The 19056-nt window shown below is 34.0% G+C and overlaps 1 protein-coding gene across 1 annotated transcript; it reads right to left on the reverse strand.

The window, feature by feature from the left end:
• Positions 1-10284: 10284 nt before the first annotated feature.
• Positions 10285-11388, reverse strand: LOC102808786 (carbohydrate sulfotransferase 1-like). The gene has a single exon (XM_085504609.1). The coding sequence runs from the start codon at positions 11386-11388 to the stop codon at positions 10285-10287; it is 1104 nt and encodes a 367-aa protein (XP_085360735.1).
• Between the last annotated feature and the right edge of the window lie 7668 nt (positions 11389-19056).

Here is a 19056-nt window from a genome sequence, read left to right on the forward strand (position 1 = left end):
TAAGGGTACATATTTTTCATGCAAGCAATTAGAGGATGGTAATTTTATTTTGCGCAGAGTCACTGTTTTCTGTGCATTAAATATAAGGACTATATTATACAAAAAATGCAATAAAAACATTGTGTAAATTTACCAATTTTAATAAAACAAAAATCCATGTAGGTATTGTCGCTATAATAAAACAGTCATGACTCAACACATACATTACATACGGTGTTGACTAATACCCATGCAATAGTACAGCAAACTTAAAAGAAAAAACAATGTAAATTGTAAATTACGTCTCAGCAACCACTGCTTGCAGACATGCAAAGCCAAGAATGCCAGTCACTGCTGGGATTCATAACGAAACATGCAAAGTTGTTGAGCTTATTTCCTCAAAATATTAGTCTAAATGCAAGACAAATGTTTGGGCCTTTATTTTTTTGTATTAAATAGTGTATTTGTATTAGTTATTAATTTCTTAAGTTTTCCACTTTCCTACTATATTTTATAAGCATGCCTTCTAGTCAGAAAGTAGATGTTTTATACAGACATAAACTTTTAGAACAATGTTTTTTCTTCCTTTAATTCTGTTTTACATTTTAGTCATATATTTTATTTTTAATTCTTTTAGTGAATATGTGTGTTCTTGCTTTTCCCCTGGGGATTGAATGAGAGTCATTAGAGTTATTGTTAATCAAAATCCCCTTCTTCCTCTAGGTTACGGTTTTCAGCATCGCTCTCTGTGTCACTATTCACTGACTGTTTCTCCATATCACTGTTCTCAGTCTCCTCCTTCGTATCACTATCTTCATCAAATACTTGGACGAGATCTTTAATTTTAAGATAAGCACATTTGTTTGCACATTTTTTACAGTATTCACCACGTCAAAATACAAACCATCTTCACTCCTGATGGCATCGGCATCAATACGTGGTGCTATTTTGGTCACCACTTTTGCAATTCCAGCACTCATTCTGTTTTCTCCTCATTTTTGGAAGACGTTTATTTTGCTTGTTTTTACGATTTTTTATTCTTGTGTGCCCAGCAATTTATGTACCTCTGTATTTATATGATCAGTGTTATATCGCACTACACATTCACTACCTGATTTTATTTTTTCCATTTTTGTGTACAGTAACTCATATCTTGCCTTAAATTAGGTCTTTAACATACTCAAGTATAGTTTCTACAGAAACACAAGCGAAAACATACGATGACATTGATTAGTTAAATCTTGTATAACATGAATCAACTGAAAAAGCACAAAGTTGACGTCTTAAACAAATACATCATATGCAATAAGCTTGGTGATGTGAAGTAATGACTGAAAACAAACAAGTTAGTGGTAGCACAGATGAAGAAAGTGTGGCGGAGAGCAGTGAAGATGAAAGTTCCAAAGAGAGTTAAGAAGATGAGCAAAATGAAACTGATGATAATGATTTAGTGTTGGCTAAACTGGGCAACTCTGATTAAGCACAGAGTGAGGACAGTAGTTAGAACAGCGAGCCCATTCAACAAATTCTGCACTCCAGATCTGTGCGGCGAACCAGCACTTTAAATGAATGTACTTTTGATAAATAAATTGCGACCTTTCTTCTCTTGAGTTGAATCACACAAGACGTAAATGTGTATTATTGATTCTAAAACCAGTTTTTAGAAGAGTGACAGCAAATATGTCAAAACACAGTTGGTGGATGTAATTCCATGTTATTGTTGATGATGAAAATATTGTTAATGATAGGATTATTTCAATCACGGGGATTGTACTTGATGTTTATTTGCATGAGAGTGGCAGTCTTTTTGTTTTCTATTGTAATTGTAATCTGGCATATTTACTTCAAGATAATTCCGATTAAAAACTTTCTCCTTTAAACAAAACAATGTTTATGCGTACAGGGAGAGTCAGTATTTATTGTGCATAAAAAATGTAGGGTCAGGTATTTATATGCACATAGGAGGGAGAGGGCATCTGTGTGTACACATTTGTGAAAAAACACCAGCCCCCCCTGTAATTTCTGTTTAGTCCCTTATAAACAGATAACTAACTAAGTTTATTTAACTATCACTTAACATCACTGTTACTGGTCTGCAAGGAAATTAGGTGTCTAGTAGTCAGTATAGGCATAGCATAACTCAGTATTATGATATTCATAGTTGTAAATTGCAAATACTCCACGGGTTTTTGGGCTTCCATCACTGAAATGCGCAGGTTTTGGATTTCTCGTTAGCGGCGTTTCTGTACCAGATTCACTGGCATAATATAATAGCAATAAACCGCCGTCCTGTCAGGTATAAAGAAGCACTAGTTTGTATATGATGTGGTTCTAATCAAAAACACCATGTACGCCATGCCTATCGATGGTTTATTAGTCATACTGTAACACATATTTGAGGACACGCGCAGCTGTGAGCCACTGAATCTCTCGTCAGACTGGAGACATTATAATCGCCTTTATTTTGAGCACATTATTAGTATAATACTAGTCAGAATCAGAATAAGGATTTGACCGAGTTACCGTAGGGCAAGTTCACAACAACTTCCGGTTCACGTGCCCGTATGGCTGCCATCGGCAAAAAGAAACGTTACATTTCACGTACTGTTATTTAATGCCGATTCCATTTAAAATTTTTCCGTTTGTACATGTTATATAGACTGGCGCAGTCGGGCGATTAATTCGTTTTTGTAGTTTAAAAAAAAAATTAAAAAAATCGCGAAATGGAGGTGTTATCGCGAAATCACCCCGACTGGTTTATTCTGCAGGAAATTAATTGCTATTAAATATTCATGAATGCACATATTATAATGAGGTGGGCGCGGATATACGTGCACAATGCGGTCAACATGGTAAAGATCACACTGCAGTGTCGATAGAGGGCCATGCAGAATAATCCAGTTACAGAGGATTTCGCGCTAACACCTCCATTTCGCGAATTTGTTTATTTTATTTAAACTACAAAAACAAATTAACCGCCCGACTGCGCCAGAGTGGGAAGATTCACCATTTTGAAATGGTACAAGTGAACTACGCTCAGTAAACTTCAAACTTGTTATTGGTAACTTTGGTTAATCCACAATCCACATATATAGGAACAGGTATTTAGAGAACAAGTTCTCAAGACTGCGTTGATCAATTATGGCTGAGGAAAAACGCATACGAAAAGAGTTACGCGACCCTAAGTTTTTTTACGACGACGATGACATCAGACACACCACGGAACAAAGGAAACAAAAGACGAAAAAAGGTAAACAAAACTCTCGATTCTATGCAGTCGCTAAAGGAAGATCTGTTGGAATTTTTGAGTCATGGAATGATTGTTATAAAAGCACCAATGAATACCCTAGTGCTTTACATAAATGCTTTTCCCAGAGAGAAGACACCGAGAATTTCATTGCGGCATTCAACTCTACAGCTATGGTTCCTAGGAGTGCCGCTGTTTACTCAAAGCTAACACAATTCGGCAATTCGCACAATTACATTGACAGCGATGATGAGTGTATCTGTGACTCTGAAGCAAAAATCGGTGAATTATATACGAAATCAGATGAAAAGGTAGCAGATAATACTGATGTCACTGATCTTACTACAAAAACGGATAAAGCCACTTTTGAACAATCACTGTTAGACAAAATGGAAGTGTTGAAATCAACCCCATCGCGTCAGAATCAAACAGCGCACGTTGTTATTTCGGAGTACCTAAAGTCCGTTCACAAATCAACAGAAAGTTATGATACCAGCATTAAATTTCTTGAAGAAAAATACACAGAGATTGTGGATTTAAACAACAAAGAAAAATGTGAAATTCGAGAAGTCATTTCCTCTAGTATACAAGAAGAAAGCAAAACTAGAACGGAGGAAGTTCGCCAACTGAATAAATCAGTTGCCGCGGTTAACGAAGTCGTCGACACTAAACTATTGAATACTCAAACTGTAGTCAATACACAAATTAAAGACAGTGTTGACAACATGGAACATTTATTTAAGAAACGCATGGAAGAAATGGAAAACAAACTCAGGTCAGATTTTGAAGTTAAACTTTCAGTTGTGGAAAACATGTTTGATTTACAGTTGGAAAAGCGAGAAGAAGATCACAACCGGGAAATACAAGCTATTAATATTCAACTGCATGAATTAAACCAGAAATACGCTTCTTTACTCGGCAAATCAGGCGAGGCCACTGATGTACAGAAGAATAGTCAACCAGATAATAATCTACAAAGCCTTTCTAGTAATGGAACATCTGATCTCACTAGCGATAAAACTGTTTGCATGACGCCACATATGACGACAAAGATTCTACCAACGAGACGCATTCGACACAACCAGTACCCACTATCCCTACATCGGTGAACGCCGACACCAGAGTTCACTACAAACGCACTATTAACGAGACGCTTTCAGAACAACCAGCACCCGATATCCCTTCATCGGTGAACGCCGACACCGGAGTTCACTACAAACGCACTATTAACGAGACGCTTTCAGAACAACCAGCACCCGATATCCCTTCATCAGTACACGTTGACACCGGAGAACGTGTTTTACGCAAATATAACACAGAAACAAACAAACTCTTGGTTGTGGATTCAATCACACATCGCATTTCAATCACACATCGCATTTCCGCTAGTCGAATGTTTCCCCGTACCACAGTAGAGCACCTAAAAATTCCTACATTAGAAGAAGCCTGCTTTCAAATGAAAGGAATTCGTTCAACTACAGTTGATTTTGTAGTATTCCATCTTGGTACAAATGATTTGAAGAATGGCTTTTCATCGGATTACTGCTACAATGAAGTATGTGATTTGATCGATACCACGAAGATGAACATGCCAAACGCTCAAGTTGGTTTTTCTGAAATTCTATATCACCATAATAATACTGAGCTAAATGATTAAATAGCAAAGTTTAATTGTTTATTGCGTAATATAGAAACAGAGAAGCAGAATGTTATAGTTGTAAATCATGACGGTCTTTTCTCATCACGTGATTGTTACAACAATGATGGCGTACATACACGTATAAACAACAGAGGTGTCGCAAAGATATCAAGCAGGATTTACGTAAGAGAAATAATTTGCAAAACCGCAACTTTAATCAATCTTACACCGGTAACTACAATGAGTATAACAAGAATAAACACCACAGAAAGCGGAGTTTTCAAGTATTCTCCGACAACGAACGACGCGTCACGAAAGATCATTATAGAGAGCGCCCTCAGTCTTCTGGTTCAAGAAAGTACTCAGGAAACGACTTCAAGACTAAAAGAACCTTTGCAGAGGAAGAAACGCCAGATATGTTCAATAAATTTATGAATTTCATGAACCTTATTAACTCATTTTGAAGTACAGTGCATTCGACAGCTTTCCATAGATTAATGTCAGGTATTCTCTAGTCTGTCCTTTTTAATGTCAGACCACTTATAATTGATTTGTGCCCTACATATTATACAATTCAAAATCTTAAACATGCATTATAATTATTACCATTCCACTCACAGCTAATGATAAATAATTAAAAAAAAAGATTGTGAGTTAAATAAACCTATGAGCTATTGTATGGATAGTCATATTATTGACTTATTAAAATTACACAATTATTTTTCTTTTTCTTTAATTGCTTACCAAAGTTACCAATACAGTTTGTTACCATATTTGTTTAGTACATTTAGTTTTACTCTTTTTTTTACTATTTCTATTTCCATTGTATTTTGTTTTTTCCTGTTTAATTTATATTCTGCTGTCGGTCATGGTTGCAAAAAAGAGAAACTCTGCCAATGGCATGCAAATATCTTCTTTCAAGCTTGGCAGTTGGAATATTAATGGGCTTTACAACAAGCTATCCAATAATGAATTGTATAACCTTACTTCATCCTTAGACCTTATTTGTCTACAGGAAACATGGCTGAATAGCAGTGTTAGTAGTGAGAATTTACTTAGTAGTTTAGATGCTTTTGAATTAATTAGAAAAGATAGAAATTTAACTAGTAAAAATGGCTCAAAAGTTCATAGAGGAGGTGTTGCGGTCTTGTATAAAAGCAAATACAAACAGTATGTTACTGAAGTAAATAGCAGTAATAATGAAGTTATTTGGTGTAAAATTGACAAAAAACTATTGAACAAAAACAATGACTTGTATATAGCCTGCGTTTATATACCACCTGAAAATTCTTCCATTTATAAAAAGATTGATAATGATATTTTTCAGCTGCTGGAAAAAGACATCACTAATTTTTCGTCCAAAGGTGATGTAATTTTATTGGGAGATTTTAACTCCAGAATTGGCAAAACTGATGATCTAATCAGTGACAATAATAATAAACATTTACCAATGCCAAACGACTACATTAATGATCATTTTAAAACAAGGAAAAATATGGATATAAACTCTAAATCTAGTGTAAATAAATTTGGCAGGAAATTAATCGATATGTGCATGGAGTGTAATTTAATCATACTCAATGGTCGCACAATTGGAGACTCTGTTGGCAAATATACATGTTACACACCGAATTTTTGCAGCGCTATTGACTTTGGGATTATTTCAAAACATTTTTATAACTCTGTACAATACTTCAAAGTTCATGAGCTATCTAATATTTCAGATCACTGCCCTATCTCTTTGTCTTTAGCCATAAACCGATTCATCTATAATGCCCTGAAAAAAAATAATAACAAAAATAAATTGGATCCATTACCTGCAAAATATATCTGGGATGTGGATACAAAAAATAAATTCTTGGCCTCTCTGCATTACAGTGAAAAAAATGAAATTACGGAATTTCTCCTAAAACAATATAACAATGACTCGGAAACAGCTTCTTCAGATTTTGAAAAAATCATATTATCACTTACAGACCAAAATGTTAAAAAAAATCACTCCAAAGGGTTTTAAAAAGAAAAACAAAACAATACTAAAAAAGAAAAAAATAGTTTGACAATGATTGCTGGTTGCTTCGCGTAGAATTAAAAAATATTTCAAAATTACTACAGAAACACCCACTAGACCCGATTATTCGTGGTAGATACTTCAAAACAAAAAAGCAATTCAAAGATTTAATCAGGAAAAAGAAACATGCCCTAAAACAGTTAACGCTGAAGTCAAAAAGTGATACATCTAAATTTTGGAAAATACTGAATGAGTTAAACAATGACAGTATAACACATTCAGATAATGAACCTATTTCACCTGAGGACTGGTTAATTTACTTTAAAAAACTGTTAAATAAAAACAACACTGTTCACTCTAATATGAAAACACATCTAGAAACTTTAGAGAAAAATGTGGACGCAGTCAATACAGAATCTTTAAATGGTCCTATTCAAAAAATGAAATTAAAAAAGCAATTAGCCAATTAAAAAATAATAAGTCATCAGCAGAAGACAAAATCAGTAATGAGGTTTTTAAATGTGGTGGATATCACCTGTCAGACGCACTACAGAAACTTTTTAACATAGTGTTCATGTCTGGCAAATTCCCTGATTCTTGGAATACTAGTCTTATTGTACCCTTGCACAAATCTGGGTCAAAATTGAACCCTTCTAATTACAGGTGAATAGCAATTTCAAGTTGTTTTGGTAAATCATTTAATAGTATTTTAAACACAAGACTAGTTTCATATCTAGAAAAAAATAATATCCTCTCGAATAAACAATTTGGATTCAGGAAAGACTGTCGGACAACAGACAATCTGTTTATCCTGAAAACTATTATTAATAAATACCTCCATCAGGACAAGGAGATCATTCATCAAGCAAATGATAAAAATAAATCGAAAACATCAAATAAAATTTATGCCTGCTTTGTAGACCTCAAAAAAGCCTTTGATAGTGTTTGGCATGAAGGTCTTTTTTATAAATTGTTGAAAATGGTGTAAACGGTAATATGTATAAAATTATAAAAGATATGTATGGTGATGTGAAATATAAGGTAAAAACAAGAAATGGTTTAACAGAATCATTTTGTTCAAATATCGGAGTAAAACAAGGATGCAAACTTAGCCCAAGTCTGTTTAATTTATTTATTAATGACCTGCCTGATATTTTTGATAATGATCATTGTGACCCCACACTGCTACACAACACACCCATTAATTGCCTTCTCTATGCAGATGATATTGTGATTCTTTCAAAATCCAAAAAGGGATTACAAAACTGTTTGGATAAATTATCAGCCTACACATCAAAATGGCAGTTGTCTGTCAACACAGATAAAACAAAAATAATGATATTCAATAAGTGTAACAGACTCCTTAACAAGGAAATATTCTTTTATGAAGGAAAAAAAATCAATGTAGTTAAAGATTTCAATTATCTTGGCTTAACTATGAGCCCAAATGGTAAATTTAAAGATGCCATGAAAAACCTGAAAAGAAAAGGAATAAAAGCTTTATTCTCATTAAAGACCAAAATTGGATCTGGTAATCTGGACGTGTCCATACTACTGTCACTATTTGATAAACTTATCAGACCAGTTATTGTGTATGGGAGTGACATTTGGGGAGAAGAAAGTTCTACAAAATCAATTGTAGAGGATGTCCAGCTTACATACTATCGGTACATTCTTGGTATCTCAAAAACTACACCAATCATGGCAATATATAGTGAATCGGGAAAATTACCTCTTGACTCTTTTATTAAGAAACAAATGATAAAATATGTCAAGCGTATTGCAAATTCCACAAATACTCTACTTCAAGAAGCATATTATGTCAATAAAATTATTAAAAGTAAACGGTTTAAAAGACTTGATTTGATATTACAAAATATAAACCATTCTTATCTTTTAAATGAAACAAATATTATCTCATTATCAAAACTAAAAACAATTGATGAGAAATTAAAAGAAGAGTTTACAACTGAGTGGAAAATGAAATAAATAATGACAATAGGAAAAAATCAAATTCTAAAAATAAACTAAGAACCTACAAACTTTTTAAAACCAAAATTGAACAAGAAAACTACTTAACAATTATGAAAAACAATGAACTTCGCAAATCCTTAACAAAATTTAGACTTGGCAACCACTGTCTGAAAATTGAAACAGGCCGGCATATAGGTTTGGATTTTAAAGACAGAGTCTGCAATATGTGCGACAATGACCATGTTGAAGATGAATAACATTTTGTCATAAATTGTCCTCATTACAACGAAATAAGATCAAAACTTTACATTGTAGCTAATAAATGTATACCAAATTTTGACAAATTTAGTAATGAAAATAAATTCATATCATTACTAAGTAACGAGAAAATGTCAATTCCTTTAGCACAATATTTAAAAATCTGTTTTAATACAAGACAGCAGCACCTACATAAACTAAGCCAGTAACACATTCCTCGTATACAAATTTATCTTTCTTTTTTTTAATGCTTTTTTGTTCCCTTACTTTTTATGTAGTTATTTTTCTTTTACTAATATTTGATTTGTAACCCTTTTCATCCCCTCCGGGGGATGTTGTGTGTTAATAAATAAATAAATAAATAAATAAATAAATAAATAAATAAATAAATAAATAAATAAATAAATAAATAAATAAATAAATAAATAAATAAATAAATAAATAAAAACATGGTATACAAAGGAAGGTTCAAACAAAAGGGACATTGATATTGTTAAACAACGCTATTTTTACTAGTTGACTGCGTTAAGGCAGAGCTCTGTTTGACATGCATATTTTCCACGATAATCTACCCAGTAGATTTTGTTTATGTCTGCTATGACAACGTGTTACTATTAGTATTAGTTTTATCATATACTAAATGACGAACGTTCACAATTGTTATAGGGCATGACATGCAGGAAAACGCATTGCATATCACTGCCATATACATTATATATCCCTATAACATGGAATTCAAAATTATGAATACTGCGAAGCGCCTTGCTAATGTAGGTTGAGCCCGTCCTCCGTCCAACTGTCGGTGAACTGTACCACACTGACTGCCACGCCAACATCATACGAGTGACTATATAACAAACTATAAACATTGAATAAACACACTAATACGCAATCCCTGTTCATACATTGTTCACTAAATGTAACAGCTGTTGAGACAATTATGACAACGCAATCACGTGGGCCATTTATATACACATAGAGACTAATGACATATAATTAAATTTGTCTACATTTTTATTGAAAAAGCTGTTCAATGATATCACAATGTTTCTGTGCTCTTTCAGCAATTAATTATTAATAAAATAACAATAAACTTAATTAAAACTGCTTATTTTTTCTTATTTTGTGATAAACACACAGTCAACGGCGTGTTTGAAAACCTAAATATCTTATTTGAGGTTAAATGTCATTAACTAAAGAAATGGAGCTGTTCCTAAGTTCAAGTTCAGTTTTCACCAATTTATACCCCAGTTCTTTGAATAATTTACTAGTGCACAATTCTTGGACCCGTTTCACTTCTTCTATTCTTAGTTTTTTTCTCCATCGCTCGCTATTGTTATCTTCTTCAAACACTTCAAATTTTGCAAGTTCTTCTAAAACTTGCCTAATGTCTTCTTCGTGGTATTCAAGCCCAAGGAAATCAAATATGGTTTGAACTGATCGTGACTGATGTCTCTCAGTATCTTCGTACCGTATTACCAAATACTTTCCTCTCAACCAATCAGGTAGCTGTGATTCGGGCATGTGATTTTCCATCAGCCAATTGCAATAGTCGGTTACAATCACTTCCATTTTTGGGTGAAGTTTAACTTGTCCTTTGACTACATCATTAAAATTCTCCTCTGGGGTATATATGTCATTAAATTTCATTCTTGATGGAGCCATTCCACGGGGATCACGTACCATGAATATTATTTTGACATTGTCTTCCCTAATCAGTTTTTCAGCCTCGAGAATCGAATACATCCTGCACACTTTAACCACTCTATGAGGTTTAGATTTACATATATCTGTGACTACGTCATTTGTTATATTTGGTCGTGGCAAATACGTCAAATATGTCCTTTTCGAATAGCTGTAAATGGTATTCAAACCAAGGAGAAAATAATCATGTTTAGTAAAATCACAATTATATATATCATGAATGAAATCCAGCAATTGTTCGCGAATTGGAGATAAATCTGTGTATGTTTCTTGTAAAATTGGCAAGCCCAATCCTCGTTGTATCATGCCGCCTGGTTCGTGAACACCGAAAAAATCGGAATGACCGGAGAGAAATCGTTCGGTCTTGGTGGATCCTGTTCGAAAGCGTGATTGGATCAAGACACGAATTCCACGCTGGTTTGCTACTGTTCTATTTAAACCAGCGACCCTGGTTTGTGCTGATATCTTTGCTTCCGACCTTTCGATTGGTCCGACGTTCCATTCCTTTCGCACCTCATCGCTCACGTCATCGGTTGAGATTAATGTTGAAATCACGTAAATGGAAGAAAACGTCAACATTATATAACAAGAAATTCTCGTTCCAGTCGGTCTTTTCATTGCAAATATCAGGTGATTAAATATGTAAACAAAATGCAAGAGGGTATCGCGTTAACACGTTCATAAATTGTACAATTCGTGGTGAGAAAATATGGTTGACAATCATGAAAATGTATGCAAATCTGTCTTCGTTATCCGACTTTCATTGTAACAGCTTGTTTTATAATTAGTGCAAGTCATCTAACATGGCTGTCATAAATGAGCGTTTTGTTTTTGTATTTCACATACTAGTTATTAATTTTTATCATTGTAACATATAAGGGAAATTTAGTTTTTTATGTTTAATATGTGTTTTTTCTGTACTATAATAATAATATACAGGTATATCAACACATTGAAAAATATCGTTGTAATTAGCAACGCGTCCCCTCGTGATTAATACTAATTGTTTATTATATTCGCGATATACTGTAGTTATGGTATTTTTTATTCATATTAATAATACACCAATAACGTTAAATAGACTATTATAGTTTAATTTAAAAAAATCAAATAGAGGATATTTAGGTATTTCGATAATACTAATTTAAAATGGAAAGAGAAAGTCGGGTTTCAGAATAACTCAAACGATAGCAGTTAATTGATTTTCGGATCGGCGCTCGTTCGCTCAGTGAGCTTTGTAGCATTAACAAATTCGCGGTGCGTTTGCAAAGTAAAACGATGTTGTTTAGGATTATTTCTTTTTACAAACGATAGTGTAAAATCTGTCAATATCTTAAAAAACACATAAATATAAAATCAGAATTTCGTCTACAGGACTAGATCTTAAATGATTCTCTGATTTGAGACGATTTTGTATCTTTTTGCCACTAAGAAGTACACCGACATTAAAATGGTGTAATTTAAAACAAACCGCCGCCCGGACAGACGCCAGTTCGCGTATGTCGTGCTTCTATGCAAAACATCAAGGTAAGTCATGACGACCGATGGTTTATTTCTTAAATATACCACAGTCAAAAAACGGATAAAATAATTACTACAACTGTAATAACAAATTGAGGAAAAGCACAGCTGTGAATTATGTACCACTGCATTGTCGGTCACATTATGTTAAGCCAACCTTGAAATCCGGGGTCGTAGCTTTAAGATTAATGCCGGATATAAAGTCATGTAAATAGTTCGGTGTTTTATAATGGTGAAACAACACAAAAATGGTCCCGGGCGTTCGACATGAGCCTCATTCGATGTCCCATAATACGTAGCGGCAGCGCACTAGGAAGGTCTTAATTTTACGGCCAATATTTGTTGTTATATGGCGTCTGTTTGCTGGTTCTGTAATTTTCTCTGCAGTTAGTTCTTTTTATTCGCATCTACCTCTTTCTTACATGAAGGGGCGAGATCTGCTCACCAACCTGGCGCCTTTGGCGCGACCTTACTAGGGGGTCCACCGTCCAGGGGCATGCTCCCTCTTAAAAAAATGAAATCTAGACCCTCTGAAACGCTATTACCCGCATTTTGAGGGGCAAATTTTGCTGACACGAAGGGTTTCAGCTCGATCTTGGAGGGGCGACGCCCCCAAACATTTGTTTGCTTCCCTTCCCCCTGTGCCGCCTCAACTGGGTAGTTGTTGGACTCTCGTGCAGAAAAATACATTTCTATGAAAGATCGCCGTGGCTCTGTGGTGTTTTGGGTTCGAATATGTACTATAAGCTGCGTGTCCTACACTCCTAGAACTTTCTATCTGTTGATAAATTTAGTCTCATTTTTATTTCACGAGAAGAGGAAGGGTCAGTTCCATAGATATGCACATATAAACTTGATCACGTAATACTCGAACTATTCATAGTAATACAATAAACAAAACGCGAAACAGTTTTTAATTTACCAAAATCATTAATTATGCTGAAAACCTTAGTGTTCAATATGCCGTACACGTTGTGTTAGAGCTGTTATCATTGTCATTATAACGAGGTTAAGGTTTAATATTTCTTCCCGTTACTTTAAAGCGGGGGTGTCGTCACCTGCGCGTGCGTCAGGTGGCCATAGCGTGTCATTTTTTTTTTTTTACAGACAAGCGTTGTTATCGTCGCTTGGGACTCAGTTCCCGCTCATGTGCAGGTGACGACCCTCCTGCTTTAAGGGGCGATGGTCGTAGCGACGCGTCGTGTTTGATATGGGTCCCAAACAACGCGTGTAAAACATACTACTAGTACTTGTTTACATGAAATTCGAACGCGCACTCCACAACGACTACACGCTTTACAATATTTGAACCCACAATGTCATCCTTAACTTCTATTAGGGAATAAATCAGACACTCAGTCCACATTGCGACTCCCCGAAATGACATCTACTTAAAGCGGGAGGGTCGCCCAAGCGACTATAACAACACACGCTAAAAACGCATAGGCTCGAGGGTAGACGCTTGTTTGTAAACAATGACACGCTATGGCCATCTGACGCATGCGCAAGTGACGACTCATTATTTCTGTAATCATTCGATATCAGTTGAGACTTTCAAACACGGTTACTTCTAGTGACCGTGTTTCAAACCACGCTTTAAAATTATTTGAGGAAATAGGGGAATGTATGACATGCCTTGACATAAGCATTCAGAAAGCTGCGAAGGATAGCTTTGTTTTCGTCACAATAGGATCGTAATTGTTTTCCTAAAATAATAAATTATATTTAAATTCATACAAAGATGTTATTATTCGTAGGATGTTTTATTTAACGTTTTCAACGTTGACCTCTGTGAATTCACTCAGCATATATATCACAATATTTTATTAGACCTGTCTTTACTTAAATTACATTTATCTATGATAGTTGAAAAAATAGAAATATGTTTTTTTATCTTGTTTATCATTGTTATGTTTTTTTATTTCGGTTGAAATATAAAATACAAGTACAATTCCAAATTATTCATTATTATTAATCGTAATCGCATTATATTCACTTTTATCGTTTCCGTTCTTTGACTGTTACCATACGTTTATTTCCTTCAATTGAAATGTGATGTTATTAAAAAACAAAAACAAAAAAAGTCACACTGACACAGAGAAATACATTTGTGTGATAAACTTTAAGACGGTTCGCTTACTAATTATATGTTATGGCGGATTGGGATTAATCTACAGGAATGTAACTATAACATCGTATCATGGCCTCGTTTTATAATAGCAAATTTATATAATTGAGCGTGCACGCAAAATACAGTTTATATGGATTGTTATACTATCCCCCATTGTACTAATGATCGTGGTGAAATCTGCCAAGGGTTAATATTGAGGCATCCGCCGAATAAATGGTCCTTGGCTGGCGAAGATGTATATTGTGAGTTGTTTACATCTGGTACTCGTATGATCGTCCAGACAAACCGGTGAGCTCCATAAAATTCATGGCTATTTACTTAAATGTTCACATGTATTTTTATGTCGCGCAAAATTACCTTAGTCCTATCTCCCGTAAAATAGCAAAAATAAAATCCGTGAGTTAATTCATAGCATGTATCATCTCAAAAAGTCAAAAGTCACCTCATGTTAATACATTCTTGTCTCAGAAATTGTGCTTTATGTACAAACACTGCTAGTTTTGTGATTATTTTGTCAGATGTATTTATAGTTTCTAATGTTTTCATACATAGGGCATTTCATCCTCTATTTCAAGAGATTCACATATTTTACATATTCTCTATTCTAACCCCAGTCCCACAAATCTACCCTGTTCTATTTTTAGCCTATGAATAGAGCACCTGATACAAGCAAGAACTCTTTTTAACTCATCAATTTCTACACAATACAAATATACTTCTGGGTGAAATTCAGTTCTGATATTTAGATATGTCCGCAGCTTTTCCTTTGAGACAATACCCCCACCACTCTTGTTTAAATGTTTTAGATGCTCTGGTTATAAATAGGTGTAAAAATACATCAAAGTCTCGTGGTCCCTGCCATAGCCATACCTCCCAGAACCCATGCACAGAAAATAGATATTTTACTTTTGTTGCCTAAGATTCCCTGTTATTATTATGAAGTGAAATAGCCAAATCAGACATTTTTAGTAATTTAAACCAGTATTTGAGACATTTCTTATAGGTATGCAAGAAAATTGGAAACCTGTACTTTTGAATCCATGTAGAGAATCTTTCTGTATGGACTTGGAATACTCAATATTAAAGGTTAAAATCAAAGTATTTTTCCATGCCTGTATACTTGGCTGCACCTGTTTCCATTTACACCGCATAATATACAATTTCGTAAAAAGTATCAGAAAATTTAAAAGGCAGAGATGATTTCTGTTTGAATTTAAAGGTATGCCCAAAATTATATCTTTCTGAGAACATTTTATGTAAATATTGCCGTTTACCTCTAAATAATTTTCTACCTGTGTCCAAAGCTCAAGCACATGGGGGCATTCAAAAAACAAATGATGACATCTTTCTACAAACAGACCACAAAAAGAACATCTTTCATCCTCTACCAAATTTCTTAAATGCAAGTATCTGTTAGTTGGTGTAATTCTATGCAATAATCGAAATTGAACATTTCTCATTGATACATCGTCCGTAGTTTTATATGGCAGAATGAAAATATCTTGAAATTCTTCATTATGCAAAGAAAAGAACTTGCTCCACTTTTTTACAGCAGTAAGTGGTTTTGTTTTTAGTCCTAATTGACAAATGTAGTAACTATAAATAGTTTTAGATATTTTCTTATTGCCATTGGGAATATAACAGACATTCGTCTTGCATGTTGTCTGTTTATTTTTTTTTTAGTTTTGTTTTGCAATTTTTCGGGATTGCAGCAATTAAAGATTGATATTGAAGAAACTTTGGTGTAATATTCCATTTTTGGCCAAATACATTCAATGACATAATATTTTTACTTTCATCCAATAAATCCCCAATTACATCAATTCCTTTGTGATGCCAATTCTTATATATTACAGTGTTATTTCCTACCAATATTGCTGGGTTATACCAAAGTGGTTGATTTACAATATAATCTGCTTCTGTTTTGGTAATACAAATTTCTTCCCATACAGTAAATACATCTTTCCAAAATGGATTATCACTCAATACTGTATGTCTAATATAACGTATTTGTTCTTCCCCCATACGCTTGAGCAAGTGATGTTTAAATTTTAGTTGACTATTAAATAGTTGTTTCCATGTATAAAAGTCATCACTGAGTAGTTTATAAATCCAGGATGATTTCATAGATTTCATAAATGATAATAAATGGGTCAATTTCAAGCCACCCTCTTTGTATTCTAAGCACATTCTTTTTCTATTAATTTTATCATAATTCCAAATAAAATTGTAAATTATTTTTTCCAGGTCTTTGATGATATTAGCCGGCATGTTTGGAAGAACTGTCAACAAATGAACCAGTTTTGAAATTGCTAATGTTTTTACCACTGTAACTTTTCCTATGAGTGTCAAGTGCCTCTTTTCCCATGACTTAAACAACCTTTTAATATCATTGATAGCGGGAATATAATTAAGGTCACACAGTAGATTTAGATTCACATCAAATGTGACCCCCAGTACTTGAAATGGATTGTTCGTCCAATTTAAACCTCTGTCTGTTAAAAACTTATCGAGGCAATGTCGTTTACTCCCTATCCAAATAACACTAGTTTTTTCATAATTAGGGCAAAGTCCTGAACAGATAGAGAACTTATCTAAGGTATTGAGCACTTCCCTCAGGGACCATTCAGTTCCATCTAAAAATAAAAAGGCATCATCTGCATATTGCCCAAGCAAATATTCATTTTTTAACAGGGTAATCCCTTTTACTTTTTCGTTATTTCTAAGGTAGATTGCTAAAGTTTCAATGGCAAGAATAAATAGGTATGGTGACAATGGGTCACCTTGTCTGACTCCCCTATGAACTTGAAAAAAGTCAGTAAAATGTCCATTATTAATTACACAGCTGGTAACATTAGCATATATAGTTGATACCCATTTACGGAAAGTTGGCCCGAAATTAAAAATGATCATTGCCTTTTGAATAAAATCCCATTCTAGACTATCAAAAGCATTTTCAAAGTCTAAGAGAAGTAACATGCCGGGAATGTTTTGTTGGTTTGCAAGAAACAGCACATCATAAATTAGTCTGGTATTATCACTGATGCTTCTGCCCTTCATAAATCCCTTTCGGTTCTCATTAATAATTGATGGTAATATTAATTTCATTCTATTTGCCAAACACGCTGAGCCAATCTTATAATCCGTGTTCAGTAAAGATATCGGACGCCAGTTTTTCAAAAAGAATCTGTTCTTGTTTGGTTTAGGCAGACAAGTTATAATGGCCTGTTTCTGTGTTGTACTTAATTCTCCCTTTTCATACGATTCATTTAGACTCATTAAAAGGTAAGGTGAAATATCTCTCCAAAAGAATTTGTAAAATTCACTGGGGAAACCGTCTGAACCAGGTGTTTTTCCATTGACCATATTTTTCAAAGCATTGGCACATTCTTGTATTGTAAGCTTTCCCTCTAACGAATTTCTTTCCTCCGTTGATAATTTTGGTATATTTGTTTTTAGAAATGAACAATTTTGATCAGAAATATCCCCGACCGTTTGATTGGCAGATTTATACAAGTTTTTTGTAAAATTGTTTCATTTCTTTCAAAATTTTTCCTTGATCTAAAATTTCAGAACCATCTTCTTTAACCAGTTTTCCAATCGTTTTATTTACATACTGTCTTTTTTCCAGTGTACAAAAATATTTAGACGGTTTCTCCCCATAAAGAGAGTCATTTACCTTTGACCTTATCATAGCGCCCTTCAACACTTGAGAGCGCATTTGTTCCAGTTCGGACTGTTTATTTTCCAGTTCTATCAGTTTTTCCTTTTGAATGTTTTTATTAATTTGTTGTATTTTAAGGTCAATTTCCTGTTCCAATAAATATTGTTTTTTATTATTTTCTCGTTTCCTATGACTGGAATACATTATAGTTTTGCCTCTGATATTTAGTTTTAAAACCTCGAAAAATAACTGGCTGGAAATAGAAAACTCCTCCGTATCTGGAACTTCTGCGCTTTCATCAATTGGACTGTTATTCACCATATAATCATTTACCGTTTCCTCTATAGTTTTTTTGACAATATTAATGTATTCTTTATCCTTAAGAAGGTCTACATTAAATTTCCAGAAACCCTTTCCTCGTTTTTCCCCATTCTGGTTAATAGTAACCAAAATTAAACTATGATCAGTCTTGTAGCCTGGTTTTATATCTGCATTTGTAGTATTAGATGCAATGTCGGATGTGGTAAGAAAATAATCTAGTCTACTTTGTTTAGGCGGATTCTTTTTTCTCCATGTAAATGCTCTATCATTTGGGTGCAGTTCTCTCCAAATATCCAAAAGAAAATATTCGTCTACTATTTTATCAACTTTTTCTTTTGCTAATGGGTTGTTTTTCATTGAATAACCCATCGAGTCTTTTTTGTAATCTCTTACCACATTCCAATCACCACAAAATATACATGTTGGTATAGCAAAGTCATCTAAGTACGAGGTCACATTGTCAAAAAAGTCGGGTGTGTCATCATTGGGTGCATACAGATTTACTAGGCATATACGCTTTTCTTGAATGGTCAAATCAATAATGATGTAACGACCACGTGGATCTGTTATTGTTTTATTCACAGTATATTCAAAATTTTGTCTGAATAAA

This window comes from Saccoglossus kowalevskii, chromosome 10 (genome assembly GCF_978046115.1).
Source record: "Saccoglossus kowalevskii chromosome 10, keSacKowa6.1, whole genome shotgun sequence".
Classification (NCBI taxonomy): Eukaryota; Metazoa; Hemichordata; class Enteropneusta; family Harrimaniidae; genus Saccoglossus; species Saccoglossus kowalevskii.